This window comes from Dermacentor variabilis, chromosome 9 (assembly GCF_050947875.1).
Source record: "Dermacentor variabilis isolate Ectoservices chromosome 9, ASM5094787v1, whole genome shotgun sequence".
In the NCBI taxonomy this organism is placed as follows: Eukaryota; Metazoa; Arthropoda; class Arachnida; order Ixodida; family Ixodidae; genus Dermacentor; species Dermacentor variabilis.
Genome location: NC_134576.1, coordinates 122,405,675 through 122,429,233, shown reverse-complemented (window position 1 = coordinate 122,429,233; position 23,559 = coordinate 122,405,675). Strand labels below are relative to the sequence as shown.

The 23,559-nt window shown below is 42.3% G+C and overlaps 1 protein-coding gene across 1 annotated transcript; it reads left to right on the top strand.

The window, feature by feature from the left end:
- The first annotated feature begins 402 nt into the window (after positions 1-402).
- LOC142557398 (tRNA dimethylallyltransferase) lies at positions 403-23,559 on the top strand. The gene is made up of 12 exons (XM_075669200.1): positions 403-554; positions 684-821; positions 1,515-1,613; positions 2,427-2,677; positions 3,692-3,834; positions 5,279-5,390; positions 8,050-8,168; positions 11,896-11,973; positions 12,842-12,951; positions 16,145-16,259; positions 18,547-18,622; positions 22,484-23,559. The coding sequence occupies exons 1-12, from the start codon at positions 411-413 to the stop codon at positions 22,530-22,532; spliced, it is 1,434 nt and encodes a 477-aa protein (XP_075525315.1). The 5' UTR covers positions 403-410; the 3' UTR covers positions 22,533-23,559.

Here is a 23,559-nt window from a genome sequence, read left to right as displayed (position 1 = left end):
CTTCCTTTTGAACAGTCAGTGCCGATTCGCCTCTAACCACGCTAGACTATCGCACAAAATGCACATTTACACACACATACATGCACTCACACTGATCGTGATGCTTTTTGTATGAACCCTCGTAGGTCCTTTTCTCATTAAAGTTTTTTCCGTCCGTCCGTCCGTGTGCACCCTAAAAAGTCACATTCGAAACGCGCGCGTCTGTGTTCTTCTGCAGAGAAAATAATGAAAACCACACTGGCGCAGACGCTTTTCAATAAAAGTCGGCCAGCTTAAAATGTTATCAAAGTACCCACATCTTACTGTCTTTGCTGGAGGAAATTCATGTGACATATTATTTTCTCTGCATTTCGCTTTAGCGAAGTCCAGATGCCAATCTGGCCACATTGTTTACGCTTCTTTTTGTTAAAATGGCGGCGCCCAGCGCGTTGAAATGCTGTCGAAACCTTCCTCTCGTTGTTGTCCTAGGCGCAACTGGCACGGGAAAGTCGAAGTTGGCCATAGAAATAGCTACAAGATTCAATGGAGAAATAATAAGTGCCGATTCTATGCAGGTAAGGAGCCTCCATCACTCGATTCGCTCTCGCCGAGTTTGTGCCTGTCGGCGTCATCTGCTACAAACACGAACTTGCGGTCGGTGCTCCTCTTCTGTGCTGTAAACCAGTTTGTTCTCGCCTGTTTAGGTTTACAAGTCACTAGACATCATCACGAACAAGGTCACGCAAGCGGAAAGGGAGGCTGCGCCGCATCACTTGCTCGATTTTTTGGATCCTCTCTCGAACTTCACCGTGGCCGACTTTCAAAGCAAGGCTCTCGGAGTTGTAAGTTTATCGCTGCGTCGTATTTCCCTTGCAGCTCAAGGAGCTAGACACCACTATAACAATACCCGAGCGACGTTACAACCATCGCTGTCGGTCAGAACTGCGTCCCCCATGATGACAAACTAAGTATGAACTACCAAATACGCTGCCCTCCAGCTCGAAGATAACTTATCAGATGCGCCAACGAATAAGAGTTGTTCATTCCAATGGCATCACGGCGGAGGCGAACCTTTAACCGCCTTGAACGTTTCTCGGGAACTATGTTTCGGTGCGCGGAGCTCTGAGGGCAGGTGTAATGCGGTTTTGTGGGTGGAGCTTTTACGGAATTCTTATCACCGAGTTGTTTCTGGTTGAAGCTAAATACAGATTTAGCGACTATTGACGATGCTCTCTTCGCTTGTCGGTGTCTTTCTGCAATCTTTAGTCATTACGTTTGTCTACGCCAGCTGTAGGAAAGATGGCTTGACGCTAGCATAGAACGACAGCAGGCTTTTATGTGTATTAGTTTTGTAAATTCGGCGTGTAAGCCGACTTTTGCTGCTCCCGATAACCAAAACAATGAGAACTGCTCCTTTAATAGTGCGAACCAAATGAGCTCATCCATTAACTGGCAGAAGGACTTCACGTATAGCGTTTATTTCACTTCTTTACATTGCTGCCACCATATAGATGTTCCCACTGCTTGTCTTGCAGATCAACAACCTGGCCAACAGTAACAAGCTGCCCATCATCGTCGGTGGCACCAACTACTATATCGAATCGCTTTTGTGGAAGATTCTTGTGCGACCTGAGGTACAGCCACACTCTCTGATTTGGTTGATTCAACTTGTACTGCGGTAATGGAAGAACTATTAGCACAAGTGACCAGTGAATGGAGCATAAAAATTGCAATATGTGGGACTGCAGGAATGTGATGCATGCACAGCGTGTGGAAAGGGTGCAGAAACCATTGAGCATATTCTGCTAGAATGGCACAGTATTCGCCCAGCAATATACGTGGAAGCAGTCGGCTTGACTTGGGCATTAGGTTTCAAGGATGATAGAGGAAACAAATGAATCTGCAGGGGTGACGAGGTAAGAGGTGGCAGGAAGATTAGTGGCACAGAGGAAGGCATAGCGTGCAATGAAGTGAACTTTATATTGTGAGTAATGAAGCTTTGTGTACAAAGAAACTTAAATGCTATGGATGCATCATAAAGTTTAAAAGAGCGAGTTACCATCGCTTTGTTTCAAAAGAAATGCTCGTATAAACATCATGATCATAAGACAGTGTATTAGGCTCTTCCCAAGTTCGCAGTGCTGTGGAGGGTGACTGTTATCTACAATAGGACTTGTTTGATTGTGAATCTGTATCATGATCCTTACGTTTCACATTGGCCTGATGGCCAGCCGTCCCTCTTCACAAGCCGCAACTCTCCGCCGAACTACCCTCCAGTGTGACAAATGGGAGTGGCCCCTTTTGCTATCATATTATTGTAAGCTCCAGCAGTGTGTATCACGATTTTGCCACGCGGATCACTGGCCACTTGTGCGAGTATTCTTCCGTATGCTCGTTCATAAAGTGTGAGTGAGGTGTAGTTATTGTATGGCTCTGTATCCTCTCAGAAAGAACCTGACGACCAGCTCACCTTCGACAGCAATCGTGTTTTGCTCAGAGATGTCATCAGCTCGTTCCTGAAAAGCAAAGCTGACATCGACTGTGAAACCAACACTGTTGCGACTGCACTGCTCAGTGATGTGCCCGATGACGCCAGCCTAGGGGACGTCTGTACAGAGCGCTTGTACAAGTGCCTCGAGATGGTGGATCCGGAGCGGGCTATAAGGCTTCACCCAAAGGATCGGCGGAAAATTGAACGGTAACGCTTCCTGCCCTGCTGTGATTTAAAGTGTGCAAAAGTATGGCTTCTACTCTCCTACTGACTGTAAAGAATAGAAAGATAGGAACACAATCTCAAAAACACTGAAAAAAAAAAAAAACGTGCAGAGAGAGGATGCAAGCAGGTACTCGCATGCTTTGGATAGTTTATTCGTTCCCTACTTATAGAACACCTACAGCACACAGATGCGTTAGTGTAAGGGATGGTGTGCATTGTGAAATAAGTGAAATTTACTAAGATTGCCACTTTGTCAAGTTGGTAACGATCCATCTTCAACAGCACCACTTAGGGGCGAGCAAAAGAGCACAGGACATGCAAAGTGAGCATTTTGCTGGCTCACTATTTTAGTTAGCAGCTAATTACAATCCTGAATAATAAACTAATGAAATAGCATACAGGCTCCCCATTAACATTAAGCAGCCTAGGTTCATTATGCCCCGCTTCATACTTAGCAGTTAATGGTGCAGATGCTAGGCAAGTAGTGCGATCATAGAAATCTCCCTCTATCTCTCTCGCAATGCACCTGCTTTTGGTCTGCTATGCTTTCTGCAGTATCACTACCACATCTATATTACAACACCAGCTTGTGGACGATAGGGTACGTCAAATCACGTCTTGCTTCTGTCCCTTTGTGCATGCAGTATGCAGCATACTATCTTTTTCTCGCAAGTGCAAGTGATGCACTGTGGCCGCTCGTCCAGAAATGTGCCGCTCGCTTGTTCGGCAGTAAATACATGCCTGCCAAATTTCCAGAGTTTCTCGTAAAGTTTACGAATTTGGGCTGAAAAAGCGGGAAAAGCCTGGAGAGGAGCGCAGGATTGTTATTTTTTAATTTATGTCTTACCCGCGGTGCATAGCACTGCCATATTCACAGCAGCTGATCATCACTGTAGTATGTCGCATGCGACGCGCACGTTTGATGATAAGGCCAATAGCTATTCACTTAGATTGACAATCGTCATCGATGGTTTTGACGCAGTTCTTTTGTTTCAGGAGCCTTCAGGTCTTCCAAGTCCACGGTCGGCCGCACAGCGATATTATTGAAGAGCAAAAGCAGATGAAAGGGGGCAGCTCTCTCGGTGGGCCACTACGGTTCCAGCGGCCGTGCGTGTTGTGGCTTCAGTGTGACCAGAACGGTTGGTAGTATTGTTGTAGCGTGATCATGCTAGAATGTGCCCAAATAATTGCCCTACACACCGTATAGGCTTACCACGGGGCTAGTTTTCCACTGGTGCCATTAGTTTGTTCCTTACCGTGCCAGCTGAAGGTTGAACTTCCACATTGGCATGCCGTTTGCTCGTTTTCCAGCACTACATAAATTGGCACATCATAAGCTGCGTTGCCAGCTCTCGGTCAGGTGTTCCTGTAAAACAGAGAACTTAATTGTTGCAAGTGCATTCATTCCCAGTTACTTAAATCTTTCATCGCCATGTTATCCTAGGAAGTCGTCATTCGACAACTGCTTGAGCAATTTGAAGGGGATTTGTTGCATTTAGATAAACTGCTTAATTCTACCAATTTGTAGGTAGATGAACTTCTTTTATTTAGGGTCTCAAATCTTCGAAAAGAATTAACAAGTTTAAAAAAAATTGTTGAAGCATAAAGTTTAGAAATCTGTACCACTGCAATAAAAACAGATGTCTCAGTTCTGTAAGCTGCATCCAATAGAGCGTCTCAGCAAACAAATATCTACTACTCATTTAGTATGTGGAGGACTCTTCAAACTGAAAAGGTGTGTGGGGGGGGGGGGCTGCAATATGTATACATTTTTCAGTTAACTGCATGGACAGACGTCAAGTAGGCTCCCCATTGTGGTGTTATACTTATTGATTTCTTTGCAATATTGGTTCCAAAGTAACTCATATATATCGGAACAGAACAGATATATGAATTTACAGCTTGCATAAAATTGTTGCAATGCTTACAAGGGCTTTGGAAATATTATTAACAGTATTCCTGAAATAGTCATTATAATGCATTGATTTTGTCTGCTTTTGATGTCTCAGGTGCACCTTACATAATGCTTTTTTTTTTTTGCAAAGTTACAGATCTATAAACTGGATGTTTCACTATAATTATTAAATCATCTGATATTTGATCATTTCTAGGAGAAAAATGCTGGTCCAAATAAAAAAAAAAATCTGCATCCTACAGTTGGTAGACTAACTTTCTTTCTTTTAATCAGAATGACAAAAGCTTCGGTCTATAAAAATGCGTGGGTGCTGGCTGGGACATTCGGGTAGGCGCAAATTAGCCGAGTCGATTTAATGAAACTTTACTGTAGTACTTGCTTCAACGAACCAGTTTCGGTATGCACAAGTGGATGCGACATGACATCATAATAGACAGCAGATTTACCTGTGTAGTCATTGTGCATCCTTTTTTCTTGTTTACATGTTAATTCTTAAATGGTGATGAGCTGCGAATTCACCCAGCTGGACAGAGATTATAGAGGTACACACAACGCACATCTCCTTGTTTCTTGTTTACACGTTTATTCTTGACTGTAATCGGCTACGATTCGTCCAACTTGCCCCCCAACATGCTTAGAATGCGCAACGTGCTTCAATTTCAATGCAGTGCTGGACGAGAGGCTGGATGCCCGTGTCGACAATATGATTGCTGCTGGCCTGATCAAAGAGATGGAGGAGTTTCACGAGCGATATAACAAGCATCGCATAGACCACAATCTGTGAGTTGGAATCTATAATGTGAAGCGCACAGTCGAACCCAGATATAGCGAATTGTTCTCTATATCAAACACACAAAATTGCTGGCTTATACACGTAACAAGGTGACGCTTATAAGGAAGGAGACGTTCAATATGTCAAACTAGGGGTATCTGTTGCCATCGCTGTAAACCTTCTTGCATGCCGCAAATGCTTCATTCAGAGTAGTTATTTTTGTTGTTATTTTCACGTGGGCCGGGAAAGACAAAGATTAGTTTGCAGGCCAAGCTAGCTGTGCTCAACCATGCCTGGTGTGGCGTCTCACCAGTGACTGCACATAATTATTTCTAACAGGCTGGACTTCGCCTAGAAAGCAGTGGAGTAGTGATTGGAGCCCGAGTATATCTGTACGTGTAACGAATGGATCACAAAAGTCTGCTTCACTTCGTCATATTGTGCAAGTATGGGTATATCAAATTGCCAGATATATGGAAGTGTTTTTAATGTATAAACTTGTTCGTTATAAGCGGGTTCGGCTGTACTACTAATAGTTTTGGGCAAGTTAGCCTTCATGACATGAAATTCGATTAGTTTGTGAGCATGCCTGATTCGGAAAATCACATATAGCTCCACAAGAGATGTAACAAGGGCGTTATGGAGACTACAGTAATACAATGTAATACAATGTAATACAATGTAATACATCTGTCAGAGGGTCAAATTTACTGTCACTGTAAGCGAGCACACTTCGCTGTTAATTTCATTGGAAGGCTGCCATATGTAAATCCTGAGTGACTCTATATAGGTAATGCACTTGCCTACAAGTGCGATGGTTGAACTAGCTTTGCTGCGTCGAGGTGCATAGCTTCAATGACGGTGCTTCAAATATAAATAAGGTAATACTCAGTGGATGGTCTGCACTAATTCTGAAATCGCCTTTTCTTATTTATTTATTTATTTATTTAAAATGTTCACAGTGTCTCTGGTTATGAAAATGGCTATTCTTTCTTTGCCAACGAAATCCGTGTCATTTCTTAGGCGCTGGCTCTTTGCCATTATCAGGACATCCAAATGTGCAGCTTTGGTACTGGATGCAATGTAGTCTGGTCTTTGCCCGTGACAATTGGTACTGTTAACGTCATCTTGCAAATGTTGGCTAAGATAAAAAGTATGCATGATGTGCCACTTACCAATCGACACTTCCATCGATTTCAACTGACCCTTTCCTTTCTCATCTAGCAGCGTGCTGCCGAAGTTATGCTCGCTGCAGTGAAGCGCACTCGCTCAAAGTGTCACTGAGTTTGCCCGTCTGACGCCCGTATAATAGTTTATGGGCAAGATGAATGCTGAACATCAATGGATTTTGCGAGATGTAAGAAACATCCTAGGGACCATGAAGACCATAATCTGTATGCTATCTTTTGTGACATGGAGCGCGACCCCTTGAGGCACCGTGTGCGCAATTGCTCATGCCAAGCTGGTGCATCAAAAGCAAAACCAGTGATGAAAATTACGATGTCTAACACGTGTCGCATAAATCATTAAGCAGTTTGATTGCACTTGTGCTCCCAGTTTTAATAATATGTGTAAGGTGCTTAAGTATGCCGTCATGTAGCGGGTTCACTTCTTTCATTGTTTTGCACAACGTCTTACAGGATAATTATTCTTCAAGTGGCTGGATAGGTGCTTTCCAGATGTGCTAGACATGAATAAGTTGACTTTGTTACATCTGATGTTCGTGTTGAGTTATTGCACTGAGTCCATATTCGGTAAACCTGACAAAAATCTGTGAAGAATTGAAAATCTGTAATTTCTTCTGCAGCTGTTTGCTTTTCATGGTCGGGAGGATGCAAGGAACATTGTGAAAATTTTGACAAGCCCAGAATAAATTGGTGTATGAAGGGGACAATATAGTTTATCAGCAATTTAGCTTTAGTGACATTAGGGTGTGATGGTTTCTTTGGGGAGGCTCTAATTAGCTTGTTTACGAGCACTGAAATTTCCTAACCTCTCTTGGTGCACTGGGAATGTAGGACTTACTGCTATGCAGTGATCGTTTCATGCTTATTTTTCTCAAACTTCACTGCCACATTTTCTTATTTTTGCTAACTGTGGCCAGTGACAGGCTAGATTGGCAGGAGCAGTGATGAAGCTAGATTATCGCTAATTTAAACATGCGCATTCTAGTAATATAGTACAGCTTTAAAGCTGTTTTAAAGGAATTCGGTAGCACAGCTAGAGCTCTATGAAATGACCAGTTGTATGTGCCATAAGCTTTACCGGGAACTTTAATAGCAATAATGAATCCAGATAATACCACTGCTGGACTCCCTTCTTCTCGTAATAAAGCTTTGAAGATGGCTTTCACGAATTTTGTAGCACTACTAAAGTGCTGTCAAACAATGAATTAAATATGCCGTTAGAGATAAGCAAGCATATGGCATTCATAAAAAGAAATTTAGCTGCTAGGCATGGTGTTGTCTATACATTGTTGATAACTTGTTAAAAGACAGCCCCTGCACTTCCTACGTAAATGCTGTCATCTTTTCTTTCCTTCTTTTTTTTCTGCTAGAAATTTTCTTGAACTGTTTTTCATATTTGAAAGTGTCCTCGTTATTGGGGTGTTCGAGTTGATGATTTTATTAATTATTCAACATGCTTGTTGTCCCTTTTCTCTTGCAGGGAAGCTGACTACACGAAAGGCATCTTTCAGTCGATCGGGTTCAAGGAGTTCCACCGATATCTTCTCATGAACAGTGAAGAGAAGGCTTCCCCAAATGGACAGAAGGAATTCGCTCAAGGTTAGTCACAAGGTGGTGGTGATGGTGAAGATGTTTATTTATCACACAAACGGTACAGCTAACCCTCATTATAATGAAGCCGCATCCAACACCAAACCGCTTCAACTGATGTCCCTTATTAGCACATAGTATTCGTTACATGGAAGTAATGGTGAGAAACATTTTAGATTTACTTTGTTATATGCAACAATTCATTATATATTTATTTATATTTACATTATATATTTTCTAACATTGAAGAATGTTCTGTTCAACATAACTGGGACACGTTTTTAACTAAAGTAAACAAATTAATTGAAAAATACATCCCTGTTCGTATTATCACGTCTAATCCTCAAACACCTTGCTATAACAACCATATCAAACGGCTTTGTAATCGAAAAAAAACATCTGTATTTTATCAAATTATCATTCTCAAAGTCGCGCTGGACAGCCTATAAATCTTCATCTGATACTTACATTGCAGCATTAAAGGAAGCTAAAGATAACTTCATGTCGAATGCCTTACCCCAACTTCTGAAATCTAATGTTCGAAAGTTCTGGCGTGTGATTAACCCCTGTCTTGATAACTCCATTGCCTTGGTAGACACAGCTGGAAACCCTGTTCTACCTAACCACTGTGCTACTATTCTAAGTGACACCTTCTCGAGAAATTTCTCCGTAGTTACAAATACTAATCTTCCAGACATTTTTCATTACAGCTACCCATTCATGCCTCCCATTATTGTTGACACGGCTGGAATTACGACTCATCAATAACTTAGAACGCCATTCCTCCCCTGGTTATGATTTTGTTGATTGCAAATTTCTGAAAAATACTTGTGTCTACAGTTCAACCATACCAACAAATATTTCAGCAATCACTTGACACATCAGCTCTTCCAACCCTATGGAAAATTGGGAAGGTGATTCCAGCCTTCGAATCGGGCAATAAAAGTTCACCGTGTAATTATCGGCCCATTTCCATTACTAGCACAAGCTGCAACCTCTTAGAACACATTATATACTCGAACCTTGTCGCCTTTCATGAATCTAACTCCTTTTTCTCACCAGCTCAACATGGCTTCCGGAAATCATTTTCATGTGAAACACAGCTCAGATCATTTACTCATAAACTACACTGCATTCTTGATCGTTCTTCATTAGCTGACTGTATTTACTTAGATTTTTCTAAAACATTCGAGAAGGTCTCCCACATACTTCTTTTTCATAAACTTAGTCATCTTAATGTTGATAGTAGTCTCCTTTTTTTTTGTGGATCAAGGATTTCCTTTCAAATCGTTCCCAATTTCTTGCAGCCAGTGAACTTTGCTCTAACCAATGTCCTGTTCAATCTGGAGTCCCACAAGGATCCATATTAGGCCCCCTTCTTTTCCTCATTTTCATTAACGACCTTCCCTCTTTAGTTTCTTCTAATATTCATCTTTTTGCTGACAACTGCGTAATATTCTGTGAAATAGTTACTGATAACGATGCTAACATTCTCCAGTCATATCTAAATTCTATATCTAGTTGGTGGAATACTTGGCTAATGGAACTAAATATTAACAAGTGCAAAGTGATGCATGTCTCTCGTGCATATAGTAGTCCTTTTCCATATTTCGATGGAGGCAAAATGCGAAAACACCCGCATACTTAGATTTAGGTGCACGTTAAAGAACCCCAGGTGGTCGAAATTTCCGGAATCCTCCACTACAGCGTGCCTCATAATCAGAAAGTGGTTTTGGCACATAAAACCCAATAATTTAATTTTTTTTCCTTTTCTGTATTACCTAAACAACTCTCCCTTAGCCGCGGTTTTAATCCTATAAGTATTTAGGCGTTCGTGTCACATCTAATCTAAGCTAAGTTGGTCCTTTCATATTGAGAAGATAATTAACAGTGCTAATCGCACGTTAGGTTACTTACGCCATAACTTTTCGGCAGTCCCTTTGTCTTGAAAGCTCTTGTTATATAAAACACTCATTCGACCTAAATTAGAATGTGCCACTCCAGTCTGGGATCCAAGCACTGACAATTTAGTTGCGTCACTAGTAATGGTGCAGAATCGCTCTACTCGCTTCATCTGTTCCTGCTATAACCGGACTGCCAATATAGCTTCTATGAAATCTGATCTCGCTGTTCCATCTCTAGCATCCAGCCGAAAAAATTTTCGCTTGAACTTTTTCCATCGGCTTTACTGTCACCCGACCCTCCATAACGAATTCATTCTTCAGCCACATTATATATCAGACCATGTTGGCCATCGCTTCAAGGTTGGTCTCGAGCCATGTCATACTAAAACCTTTCTTTACTCTTTTTTACGTCGAACTTCACAAGATTGGAATCACCTTCCTTTTCCAACATTGTGTCCAATAATGACAACACCCGATTTAAATATGCCTTAGATAACATTGTATAATTAGGAGTTACCATGCCTTACCATGCTTTGTCATATTATTGTGTGCTATGTTTATTGTCTACCCAGTCCCGTCTGTAATGCTTCGGCCCTGAGGGTAAATAAATAAATAAATATTCGGGTCCCTTATATCAGTGTTTGACTTTATTTGTTAGATGCTGATATCATTGACAAATAACTTCCTTATACCAGTGTTTGGCTCTACGACCCTCCCCTCACCCGTTCATATAACTGTCTGGCGAGGATGGTGGCTTTAGGGACGAGAAAGATTCATTGAAAGGAGATAAAAATAGATTGAGCTGCATTGGCAAATTGGCCTGCTTCAGTACCAGAAAACCATTCATACTGTGTGAGGTAAGAGTGGATATAGAGTTTTCACACAGAGTCCACATTCTGTAAACTTGACAAAACTCACTGAAAAATTGATGTTTTTCATCCGATCCACAGCTGTGCACTTTTTTTTTATGACTTTAGGGATACAAAAAAAGTGGTGAAGCTAAACTTCTAGTGGACAGAATTAATTGGCACCTGAAGGGTTTTCTTGAGTGGCGCCAATGAGTGTCAGCTCTTCCTGCATTCAGCGCTCACTAACAACTGTGAATGATAAGAAGCGTTGATGAGAAAGCCCCGCGGTGAACCTACTTTTTTTCTTTTTCCGTATCTTTTACCTCCAATATTTTGGGAGGAGACTCCACGCAAGTGAATACCGTACTTTTTAAAGTGAACCTACCCTTAGCAAACCCATCCAGACTTTCACGACCGTAGCTGCTGCTGCCTTGCCAAGTAGACGCATGCCTAACGTTGTGTAAGCATGAGAACACATGTGTGCATGCCAGCTTCCATTAGATCACGGACGCAGTAATAAAACTGATCAAATAATGGTCGACCTTAACCCCGTCTTTGGCGCCATGCTTCTCTCGGCACACATCTGTCCTCACCGTTGTTCCCTCGACGAACATCACCTTTATTATCCACGTGGCATCACTGGGCCGATGTCACGCAGCGCATATTCGCATAGACTGCTGTTTACATCTCAGCTCAGACTGTGAAAGGTGCAGCTCACAAACAAACGTTTCATTACATTAAAGTTGTGACTGGTGCGGTGCATAAACGTAAAACATTGCACGGGATCACACATTGTATAGATGACAATGTAGACAGTTGTACGCATTGCAGTAACTGCTTCGCGAAAGCCTCGCTTCACAGGGATTCCAGCATGTGGGTTGGGTCTGTATTAATTTTTCTTTCTTTTCTTTGTCGCAATAACTGACTTGCTTTATGTGAACTGCAATGTGCGTTTTTTGGCCCGCATGTGCCGTTTTCTTGCAGGATTGTGGCTCATGAAGCAGGTGACAAAGCGGTACTCCAAGAAACAGAAAAGGTGGATTACACAAAGGTTCTTAAGAAGTAAGCCTGCTTTCTTATTTTCTTTCTAGTACAGTTAAACCACGATATAATGTAAAATCGGCAATTTGCTGTGTTATATCGAAATTATGTTCTATTGAAATACAACCTTTTATGCAAATAAGTATAGTCGTCGATCGATTTTCCTTACTTGGAAAGGGGCCGCAGAACTTTACAAATTATCGGGCAATTAAAAGATGGCAAATTTGAATGTGAAAACAATTCATTTTGATAAATTTGGGAGTCGGCGACGAATGATAAGGTTTCATGTACATCTACGATATAATTTTGACGTTACGAATTAAGGGAAGCCAGCTACGTTTTCACGTGCACTCTGCCCCCACGGCTGATAGTTTCCAAACCTGGCTAGCGTCCATATATATCCAAACCTGGCTATAATCAATTTATACAAACTGTTGTGATCTATTTGTTATTTTGTGGTTCCGTTATCGATTTGAATAAAGAAGCTAGGAAGAAATTCAGGTAATGAACACAAAGCTATGTGTAGCAGGCAGTAATTTTTGCCTGTCATTTAGTACGACAAAAAAAAAATAATAATAATTCCCCTGCACACTGATTTCGCTCCATGTGAGTGTCTTTTGTTGTGCTTGCAGTGAATGCCACGCATTCGTTATGTCCGACATGCATTTAATTAATGAGAGAGTTGTTTCGCACATGTATTGGTCAGTTAGGTTTGCATGTTGGACATAGATAATAATTCACTTTTTCCAGACTTGTTAGCCACGGTACTTACCTATCAACCGAAACCCTATCAATCAACAGAACCTTTCTTTTCTTCCGTTCTACTGTCCGACTTTGTTGCTCAGTCAGTTTAGAAATTTTGAAAATAACTACGTATCTTGTGCTTCAGCGCCGGATCGACAGGTGCCACCTGTGTACAGCCTGGATGCGACGGATGTCTTATGTTGGGACGCATGTGCCAGGGACAAGAGCTTCGAGATTGTCAGAGACTTTCTGGAGGTATGCACTTTCTAAAGGGATGCTAAAATGTCAAGCGGAACGCCAGATTGGTAGATTACTCCTCGAACTACACATGCGCAGAACCCAGACGCTCGTGTGTGCACAGCTGGCAGAGTCTGTTAATCTCTGGACCTGCTATTTCCACTCATATATATACTGTCGCGGTGTGGTGAACGTGCAGAAGCAGGAATGTGAAAACACATACCAGAAAAAAAAAATTAAGAATGCGTACAAGCACTGATTTGGTGAATTTGTGCCACGAACGATGTGGTGTTAGGCAATTGGTAATCGTCACAGTTGAAGATGTTGAGCCACCACCATGAAGAAGACAGACAATGGAGTGCTTTGTTGTCCGTCTTCCTCTTTCTCGTGTTTCTTCTGCAGTCGGCTTGTTCGGTTGTGCCCAGAGTGAGCAACACCGAATTGGCAACAGTAACGGCAGTATGAATTGGAGCAGCTCTCAACCATCTGCTACTCATGTGCAATGCAGGAAGTTCTTGACGTCGCTCGTAGTAAAGTATGGCCAAGGAGCTGGAAGCATCGCATTGAAAACACATTCAGATGGGGCCATAGAATGGCGAAAGTTCAACAAGTCTAAGCGCATCGATCTGTACAGGCAATGCGGACACCTCAGACTTTGCAACACAAGATGATCAACATAAATACCATGCATCAGTGGCAATAACGAAAATAGCATCAGAATGTAAAGCAGATATGCCACGCAGCAATATCATCTACCTGTGTTTGGTCACTAATCTATCCTTGGCAGTCACCTCACTTGCATCCACAGTAGGATCAGGACCTCTCCCAGAGATCTCCAATCATGTCTGTCTTACGTCGGCTGACTGCTTATCCCATACCTGCAAATTTCCTAATCTCTTCACACCACCTCTAACCGTCATGGCGGCTTAGCAGCTACAGTCGAAACCCGTGATAACGAAATCCCGTGACTATGAAATTCTCGCAACAACGAAATATTTTCGTATCCCCGCCGAATTCCCATAAGATTCAATGCATTCCGTACCTCTTCACAACGAAATGTCGCTGTAATCCAATCCCACATGAACAAAATTTGTTGGGAGGTAACTCCGCATATTACCTACTCGCACAGGGCTAGCAGGCTCCAAAATGAGCTCAAACGTGATTGCTTTGCACTAAAATTATGTAAAATACCACCACATCACGCCTGTGTGGACACGGCCATTTTTGTTTACAAAAACAACCAAGCGCCGGAAGCGATTGCGCCAGATACACGTCATGGCCGCCATCATGTTTGTTGATCGCTCACTTGAAGCGGCAGCATGTTGCTACTGACATGTGACGACGGTTTTTGCACACCTAGTGAAATGCTTGATGTGTGCCTTGGCGAGAAAAACGCAGCAAAGACAAGGAAATCCATGCCCCACCGACGTAGAATTGTTTATGGCACTTGAAATGGCAGTCGCAGCATGGAGTGGCATGCATCGGACCGTGATTGAGTGATCGTCCGGCAATACGCATTCCTTGCTTCAAGAAGAACGCTGGTTTTGGTGCCACCCGACAGGCATCCCGTGCAGATTCGGCGCCGGACGTAGATTTACACGAAAGTGCTGTAATCTCGATTGACTGCCTTCGGGTATACGCGATACGATCACTTTCGCGCTTGGCACCGGATGTGTCGGTGCCTATGGGTGACAGCGTGCACTGGAGAAATGCTGCTACTTGGGTGGAACGCCATTGCTCTGCGTCCGGTGCTGAGTTACACAATATCACCCAAAATTGATCGTATCTCCGAATGCAGTTGACCGAGAATACTGCTCTCCGGCCGTGCTGCCGCTGCTGATCGAAGCATGGGGCGCGCTTTGTATTTTTGGCAATGTGGTTGTATATCCTTGAGCAAGCTTACCAAAGTAGTCTAATGGAATTTTAACAAAAAGGTTTCCTTCTGCGACAAATTAACTATTTGTGCTGTCTCATTTTGCAACAATGGAATTCTCACGAAGGCAAATTTTTTCGCGTTTCCCGCCGATTTTGTTGTTGCGAGGTTCAACTGTATGGTGTTTCGCTGCTGAGCACAAGGTCACGGAATTGAATCCCGGCCACTGCGGTGGCATTTCGATGGGGGTGAAATGCAAAAACGGCAGTGTATCATGCATTGGGTGCACGTTAAAGAACCGCAGGCAGCCAAAACTAACCCAGAGTCCCCCACTACTGCGTGTGTCATAATTATATTTTGTGGCTTTTGCACGTACAATACCAGAATTAAACGTTCCTTTTTTTTTCATCGCACCACCTGGTCCTCCGTCATTCTGAACTGCATTTCCCATTACTGAACTTCCATTTTGTCACTCTATGAGACGACCGATTATCTGCACCATGCATTCCGTGACCTGCCCAACTCCATTCCTTCCTCCTCTGGCATTACGGAAAGTCTAGTTTTCAGGCTATTCAGGGCTTACATTGCTTCTTTTGTTTTTTAAAAAAGGTATGGGGCATGATTGCAGGATATGCATAGGGTTACCCAGTATGCGTTTTGCCTCTTCTTTGTTTCATCGTCACCACCCATCATGCTCCTCTTTCTTTGCCCTGCCCCAAATGCAGAAATTAATGTCAGCTAGGATATCGGCTACCTCCATTTGCTCTACGATTGAAATCGCTGTCTTCCTATCTCTAAAAAACTGGAATCAGTGCAAAAGGAGGCAGTGCGCTTTTCTTTTTTTTCCTATCTCTTACACTTATCATTATTCATTCCATCGTTCGTTACGCAGTCCTTACCTTCTTCTTTGGCTTCTTTGTTAAACTCCAAGTTTCTGCTTCATACATTACTGAAATACCCCGTAGTTAAGGACATACGCTTATTCCTAGATCCTAGCATTCTTATATCGTGAAGTCTCTATGATGGCAAGCTATTTATTTTGACTTGTGGCCTCCAAGCAGCACCTGTCATATTTTGTTCCACCATGGCATTGCGCACTAATCTATACTGCTGTCTTTATGGTGTCTTAAAAATATTAAACATGATTTTCCTATCCCGTTGGCACAGCATGGCATAGGGTGAATTTGGCAGGCATGCGACAAGTAATCATAAACATCTGGGTGGGAGTGGTCTCCATCTTGCAGTGGACTTAAAGATAAGCTGATAATAGTGGCCGGTCTGTTGTTTCTTCCTGAACTGTATCTGAGGTGTCGGTGTGTGCTTGTTGTTTCTCCACAGGGTAGAGAGCCTAGCCACAAGCCAATCCCTCTGCTTGATGGCAACAACAACCAACACCAACTGTTCACTTGTGACATCTGCAACGTCTCAACTATTGGCAACATCACGTGGCAAGGTGTGTTTTGATTCCTCAAAAAAATTTTTGTTAACAAGTCACTCCAGTCAGCACCTGTGTAAACACCCATTCCCTCCTGTCATGTGTATTTTACTGTGTTGTGATGAACATCACAGTCGGGTAAATGAAGTCGTAAATTGGCGGGTAAATCAAGTGAACATCAAGTCGGGTAAATGCGATTATCATCAGAGTCGGGTCCTGGCAGTATCCCGATTGTTTTTCTCGTTCTATACTCTCCTTGGTGCAGCAGATATCTTAACACTTATCTTTAAAAAATCTCTCTCAACCGTCACCCTTCCTCCCTCGTGGAAACTTGCCTCAATTGTCCCTTTATTTAAGTCGGGTAACATTCGTTATCTGACTATAGGCCCATCTCGTTAACAGCACATTCCTGTAAATTACTCGAACACATTATCTTTAAAAATATTATGGGATTTCTTGAAAAATTTTCTACGCTTTCCAGCATGGTTTTAGACGTGGCCTGAGCACTATAACACAACTGATAGCATTCATTCACGACATCAGCAGCTCTTTAGACATAGGTCACCAGATTGATGCTAGCTTTATAGACTTTGCAAAGGACTTCAACACTGTCTCACACCCTAAACTTATGCGCAAGTTGTTCACTATACTAAAGAATTCATCCTTGGTTGGCTGGATATGGAACTTTCTTTCCCAGCGCTCACAATATGTACGTTTGAACTCTACTAACTTACCATTGATGCCTGTTTCATCAGGGGTTCCCTAAGGCTCAATAGTGGGTCCTCTTTTATTCTTGCTTTGTATTAATGATCTCCCTCTACACACCTCAGTTAAAATATGCCTTTTTGCAGATGATTGTGTTTACTAGCATACTAATAAATCTCCAACTGATCATGTTGTCCTTAATAATTATTTCGCTGACTTTTGTAACTGGGATAATCATTTGCATGGAAAATGATTATCAACTTTTCCGAAACTGTCTCCATGTCTTTTACACAACGCTCGTGCCCTTCCTTTTTTCGCCTGTGCCTTTAAGAATATTACTTTAAATTGAGTGTTCGAATTCAAATATTTAGATACCCTACTAACACACGATTTGTGATGGTCGAAACACATTGATGTCACCTTTAACAAGGGCCTTAAAATACTAGGTTACTTACATAATACGCTGTGTCTTGCTCCTCAAGAAACTAAACTTCCAATGTATAAAACCCTAATTCGCCCCATCCTGGAATATAGCTGCATTGTATGGAATCCATACAGTCACTGTGACGTCAAAAAACTAGAATTAATGCAACAAAAGACAGTGCATTTTGTTTGTAGCAGATATGACAAGGACTTTTCGCTGTCTAACTCTCTTCCCCTACTTGGTCTCACTACTCGGGCAGGGCGTCGCAAACTTTAATGCCTAAAATTTCTTCACATGTTAATCAATACTCCTCGTCTCTCCTATCCGGATAACCATTTGACCTTATCGAAACCGTCAGCTATGAGGAGTTACCACACTCTAAATATCTCAACCTTCTTTGCCCGCACTGAATCATTTAAATACAGCTTTTTTCCATCAACAGTTGAAGTCTGGAATTCATTACCGGGCAACATCCGTTCACTACCACTGAAACGATTCGCGCAAGCTTGTTTTTATATGTTTATGTCTTTGCTGCTCATCCCACTCCTGCAGTAGCCTCCTTGAGGCTGCAGTATGCATAAATAAATAAATAAATAAATAAATAAATAAATAAATAAATAAATAAATAAATAAGTAAATACACACATATAAAGGCTTTCTTGATAAGATGCTGTGCTGCCAGTAGTTGACACTTATAGAACGTGCTCAAACTGTGTGTCTTAAAAAAATATCTCATCTCTATTTTTACGGCTCACTTCGCCGCACGACTCAATTCACCATTACAATTGTCTGGCATAAAATTCAGGAAGGTTAACTCGTTGCTAGTGCTTTTTCGGTCTGCCAACAAACATGACATGAAGACATAAGGAGTTTATTCACCACATGTAAATATTGCTTAGTTGTAGCACCAATATTCACAATGTTATCTGTCTAAATAATGCAGATTGACATAGGTTCCTTGTCCCAATATATTAAAAGAAAAGCAAATTCACTCTTGCATAGAGTGATACAGATAGAGCTGTGTTGAGTTGTGTACGCCGTCTGGTGTTTCTTGCACAAGTACAAAATTATGCACCCAAACCAGCTTGGCTGGTTTTTTCTTTTATCTCATTACAGCCCAACTTTCTGAGCTACAGGAAGTGTCGTACATTTTCACATCTTAATCTTTTCTTGCAGCTCACATGAAGTCAAGGAAGCACCTTGCGTTAGCAAAGAAGCAGAAAGAGAGGCAAGCTCACGGAGACATGAACGGGTAATATTTTGCCTCCTCAGCTTCATTGCGACGACCCACTCCTGCAGTCAGTGGATGGTTGATTGACCTCTAACTGCAAACATTAAAGGGGCCCTGAACCACATTTTATCGAAGTGGCCCTATTGCAAAAACCAGCGCCACTGGGACCCAGTGCGCCGGATTATGGGCCCAGTACAGCGCGCTGGACGCTGGGGCGCTGGGAAGGCGCTGGGAAGGCGCGGCCTACTGGGAGGCACTGGCTACTCGTGCGAAAAACAGCTCTAGCGCGTTAAATATACGGTGCCTGGACACCGTATATATTTTTTTGAATACAGAAAGCAAGAAAGAGCGCTTTAGTGCAATAAAAAAAAGAAAAAAAAACGTAAAAAATAAAACTGCTCCGACAAGGATTCGAACGTCCGACCTACAGATCCCAAGCCCGTCACTTTACCACTACGCCACGCCATCAACGGGAAGTACGCGGATAATTTGGCATGTCAAAGCCGAGAAGCAGTTTGTTCCGCAGAGCTACGTCTCGTACAGACATGGTTTATGCGCTATCGCCCAGCAACTAGAACTCACGCCTGTACCAGAAATAAAAAGTTGCTGTCCGTATTCAGCAGTATGCTTGGAAGTGCCACACCATCGATTTTCGCTTGCGATTGCTATTTTAATTTCGAAAAGAAGTCCTAAATGAACCGCCGACCCGGGATGGTGTATGGCCTGTTACTGCCGATTTCGATAGCCATTTCTTGTTCTTCACGCAAAGGATATGCACCGTTTCCTTAGTTCAGTGATGCCTTTCAGTCAACATGCATGTCCAGTCATAGATCTTCGTCAGAGAAGCGCGGGCTAGTGCTGGGAGCCTTCGGCGATAGCACACATACCTGTGTTTATGACGCGTCACATCTGCGGTCACCGCTTCTTGTGCTGGCACTGTAGACATGAAAAAATCGTTTATTTAAGAATATCGATGCGAAAGCTGAAATATAGAGTGATTTATCCGTGTTAGATTTCTTGATTCCTGCGCCTAGACACGCCAAGAGGACGGACTCGGCGGATTCGCTAGGCCTAAGCTTCGGTGGGGAGCGATCTCGGCGCGGGTAGTTAAAATAGCAATCGCAAGCGAAAATCGATGGTGTGGCACTTCCAAGCATACTGCTGAATACGGACAGGAACTTTTTATTTCTGGTACAGGCGTGAGTTCTAGTTGCTGGGCGATAGCGCATCAACCACGTATGTACGAGACGTATCTCTGCGAAACAAACTGCTTCTCGGCTTTGACATGGCAAATTATCCGCGTATTTCCCGTCGATGGCGTGGCGTAGTGGTAAAACGACGGGCTTGGGAACTGTAGGTAGTACGTTCGAATCCTTGTCGGAGCAGTTTTATTTTTTACGTTTTTTTTTCTTTTTTTTATTGCACTAAAACGCTCTTACTTGGTTTCTGTATTCAAAAAAATATATACGGTGTCCTGGCACGGTATATTTAACGCGCTAGAGCTGTTTTTCGCACGAGTAGCCAGTGCCTCCCAGTACGCCGCGCCTTCCCAGCGCCTTCCCAGCGCCCCAGCGTCCAGCGCGCTGTACTGGGCCCATAATCCGGCGCACTGGGTCCCAGTGGCGCTGGTTTTTGCAATAGGGGGAGAAAGGCATTTGAATGGAAACTAGGCTATTTCAGAAATACTTTGCCACAAAACGTATACTTCAATGCGTTCAACGGAAGCGAAGTTATTGACAATCAAACATGGCCTCCACCGTGCTCCCGTTCCGTCTTCAATGCCTTGCACTGCAAAGATTACAACACAGTGGGACGTGCCCACAACACTCCAACATCTAAATGTCACCGTGGCACGCAGTTCAAATTTCATTTTGGATGTTAACGTAGACGCCATGACTTCCGCCTTTCGTGCCTACGACGCGCTAAACATAAGCCAAATGAGGTTGTCCTCAGCGAGCTGCAGTGTGCTTAGCCTGTGGACGCTTGGCAGCACCCTTCGAGGAACCACGGTCTCTACACCATGTAGCTGACCACATCTTGATGTCAGCTATCGGCTAACAGCAGCCGTCTAAGGGAATGATGAAATAGTGTGTCCGATGACGAAATGGTGCATCTAGAAGAGAGTGAGGACAGGGACTTCTGTTCAATAGAGAGTGTTTGAGAGAAAGGGGACTTTACGATCCCCTTGCTAGCTCTACGCACCGCGTACGACAGCTGAACTTGGCTGAGATGTTCACAGCGGCGTATGCTACCCACGAACTAAGTTATTTCACCAAGCCTGAGGGGTGGGTCAGGGCCCCTTTCGTACACAGAATGTGGTGAGGGGGCTGCGAAGGAGTGTGAGGGGACGTTAAATAATTCTTATTAATAAAGCAAATAGCTTTTCTTTCTATCTTCCGCCTGCCTTCGTGCTCAGAGGTTGGGGGTCGGACATCGGACTTTCACACCCCCGATACAAAGGCACCAATTGCTCCGGCACAACCGGATTGCAGGGCACGTTTGCCGTCAAATGCAAACTATTAAAACATATTTTGGCATGCGCACGCTGTCCACTTGTACTATGTAGCACTGCAGACGTGCTGGTTTGACAGCTCTCTTCTCTTTGGAATTACGCAATTAAGCAACGAATGCTTCTTAAATATCCTCACTGCAACAAACATAAGCTACCAAGTTCATTGTTTCTTTTATAATGCAAATAGCTTTCTCAAAGCAGTGGGCTATTTGCTTTCATTGGCAATCATCTTTTATGTTTTCTGCACAGATATTTATTATTATTATTATTATTATTATTATTATTATTATTATTATTATTATTATTATTATTATTATTACATTCACGTATGTAAAACTGATCACAAAGGGAAGATAGAAAGAGCTAGATGGCAAGTGCCATCAGTAGAAAGAAAATGCCTGCCAGGTCCACAAGAGAAAAGGTACGTAAAAAATGAGAAGTGAAGATAGTGAAGAATGAGATGTCCACTTGTACTGCGTAGCACTGCAGAAGTGCTGGTTTAACAGCTCTCTTCTCTTTAGAATTACACAATTAAGCAACGAATGCTTCTTAAATATCCTCACTGCAACAAACATAAGCTACCAAGTTCATTGTTTCTTTTATAATGCAAATAGCTTTCTCAAAGCAGTGGGCTATTTGCTTTCATTGGCAATCATCTTTTATGTTTTCTGCACAGATATTTATTATTATTATTATTATTATTATTATTATTATTATTATTATTATTATTATTATTATTATTATTATTATTATTATTACATTCACGTATGTAAAACTGATCGCAAAGGGAAGATAGAAAGAGCTAGACGGCATGTGCCATCAGTAGAAAGAAAATGCCTGCCAGGTCCACAAGAGAAAAGGTGTGTAAAATATGAGATAGTGAAGAACGGGAGAGAGATTTAAGAGGAAGAAGGCATAATGAAAGGAAAGAGGGAATGAAAAAGAAGGGGTGTAGAACAGCGAAAGAATAAAATGTGCATCTGCGTCAGGCTCATCAGGCATTAAGGCTCTTTCATCATTTTGGAAGGCGACACGCTGAGACTGTCAATTGTAGACTGCGCACTGAGTTCAATGATGTGGCCTAATTCAGTGTTAATTTGTGGACTAATTGCGGGAGGCTTGTATAAAATTCCACTCAGTGGAATTCCAGTGAATGACAAGGAAGCTACTGCTGTCATTGACAATCACTCTTCGTGGTTTTTACTCAAATTTTTAAGCTGCCCGTGTGTGTCTACCATTTTTGGACATATTAGGAGCGCTATTAACATCAAGTGAAAAGTAGTAGCAAGGGGCTTTTACACACACTGTGCGAGCAATATGGGCTGCTATCAATTTAACTGATCTGAACTTTTTTCTTTTATTTTTTTCAGGACCCCTGTGATAGACGAGCATGCCAGGCCTCTGGACGCAGTTGGTTAGCTTGAGAATACATGCAATTTGTGCATAACTAATGGCTTCTGCAATATTTCTGGTGTCAACTCCGCATTGTACCATATTTCCAGGAATATAATGTTTTTAAACTGTAAGCTGGAGAAAGCATCTCGCGTTATATACAAGCAGCACAGTGATTAGGATGTTTCGTTTTCTTAGCGAAAGAGAGATGAAAAATTATAATTGGCAACTTGCTTTGCATTACACATTAAGTAATATGCTTTGAACATAGTGTAGTTTACTTTTTTCTTTTTTACTTTTTGCATCACCATGCAGAGTGCGGAAAAAAAAAGTGCCACCGCCATGCTGGTGTGGTCATAGCTGCAGTAAGAAAGCTATCTTAGAATCAAGTCTTCACACCAAATCTAGATTATTTCGTAATTCATCCTGCATTAATGTTTGGCTCGTATATACGGCAACAGGTGAGAGGCAAAAACAAATGTGCTGCTGAAACAAGTACACGATGAGCTCAAATCTGCGTGTCCTTGCTCCCGGTTTAGCGGCCTGACTGTGATGCTGCTTGCATTCAACGTAACTGTAGAATATGGCTCACTGTCAAAGGAGACACCAAATTACTACTTCGGGAGTGAATATAGCACAGTTTTGACAAAGGTGCCCCCATAATACCTTTTTACCAAAGTGTGCGTACCTTATTTACCGCATCTAAGTTTCTTTATGAAGTGGATGGTACATTCAGGTTGGGCTGGTTTGAATGCTAATTAGCTGTTCTTAATAGTGAACTATACTGCAGTAGCATAGCAGAAACCATGTCTGGCACCCTGTTTTAGCAGAAGCTAAACTGCCATGACAGAACATTGTTTGCTAGGCACATCTTCAAGACATTCTGGCTCTCCGGGAACAATGCAAGCTAGATTGTATTTTTTTTTTTTTTTTTCGAAAGACAATTGTCTTCATTTTGAACGGTGCATTACACAGTGTTATAAGGCCCATGATTGCAGTTGCATTATGCATTGTTAAGTTGCATTGTGATCATTAATGTAACTTTTCTTGGGGC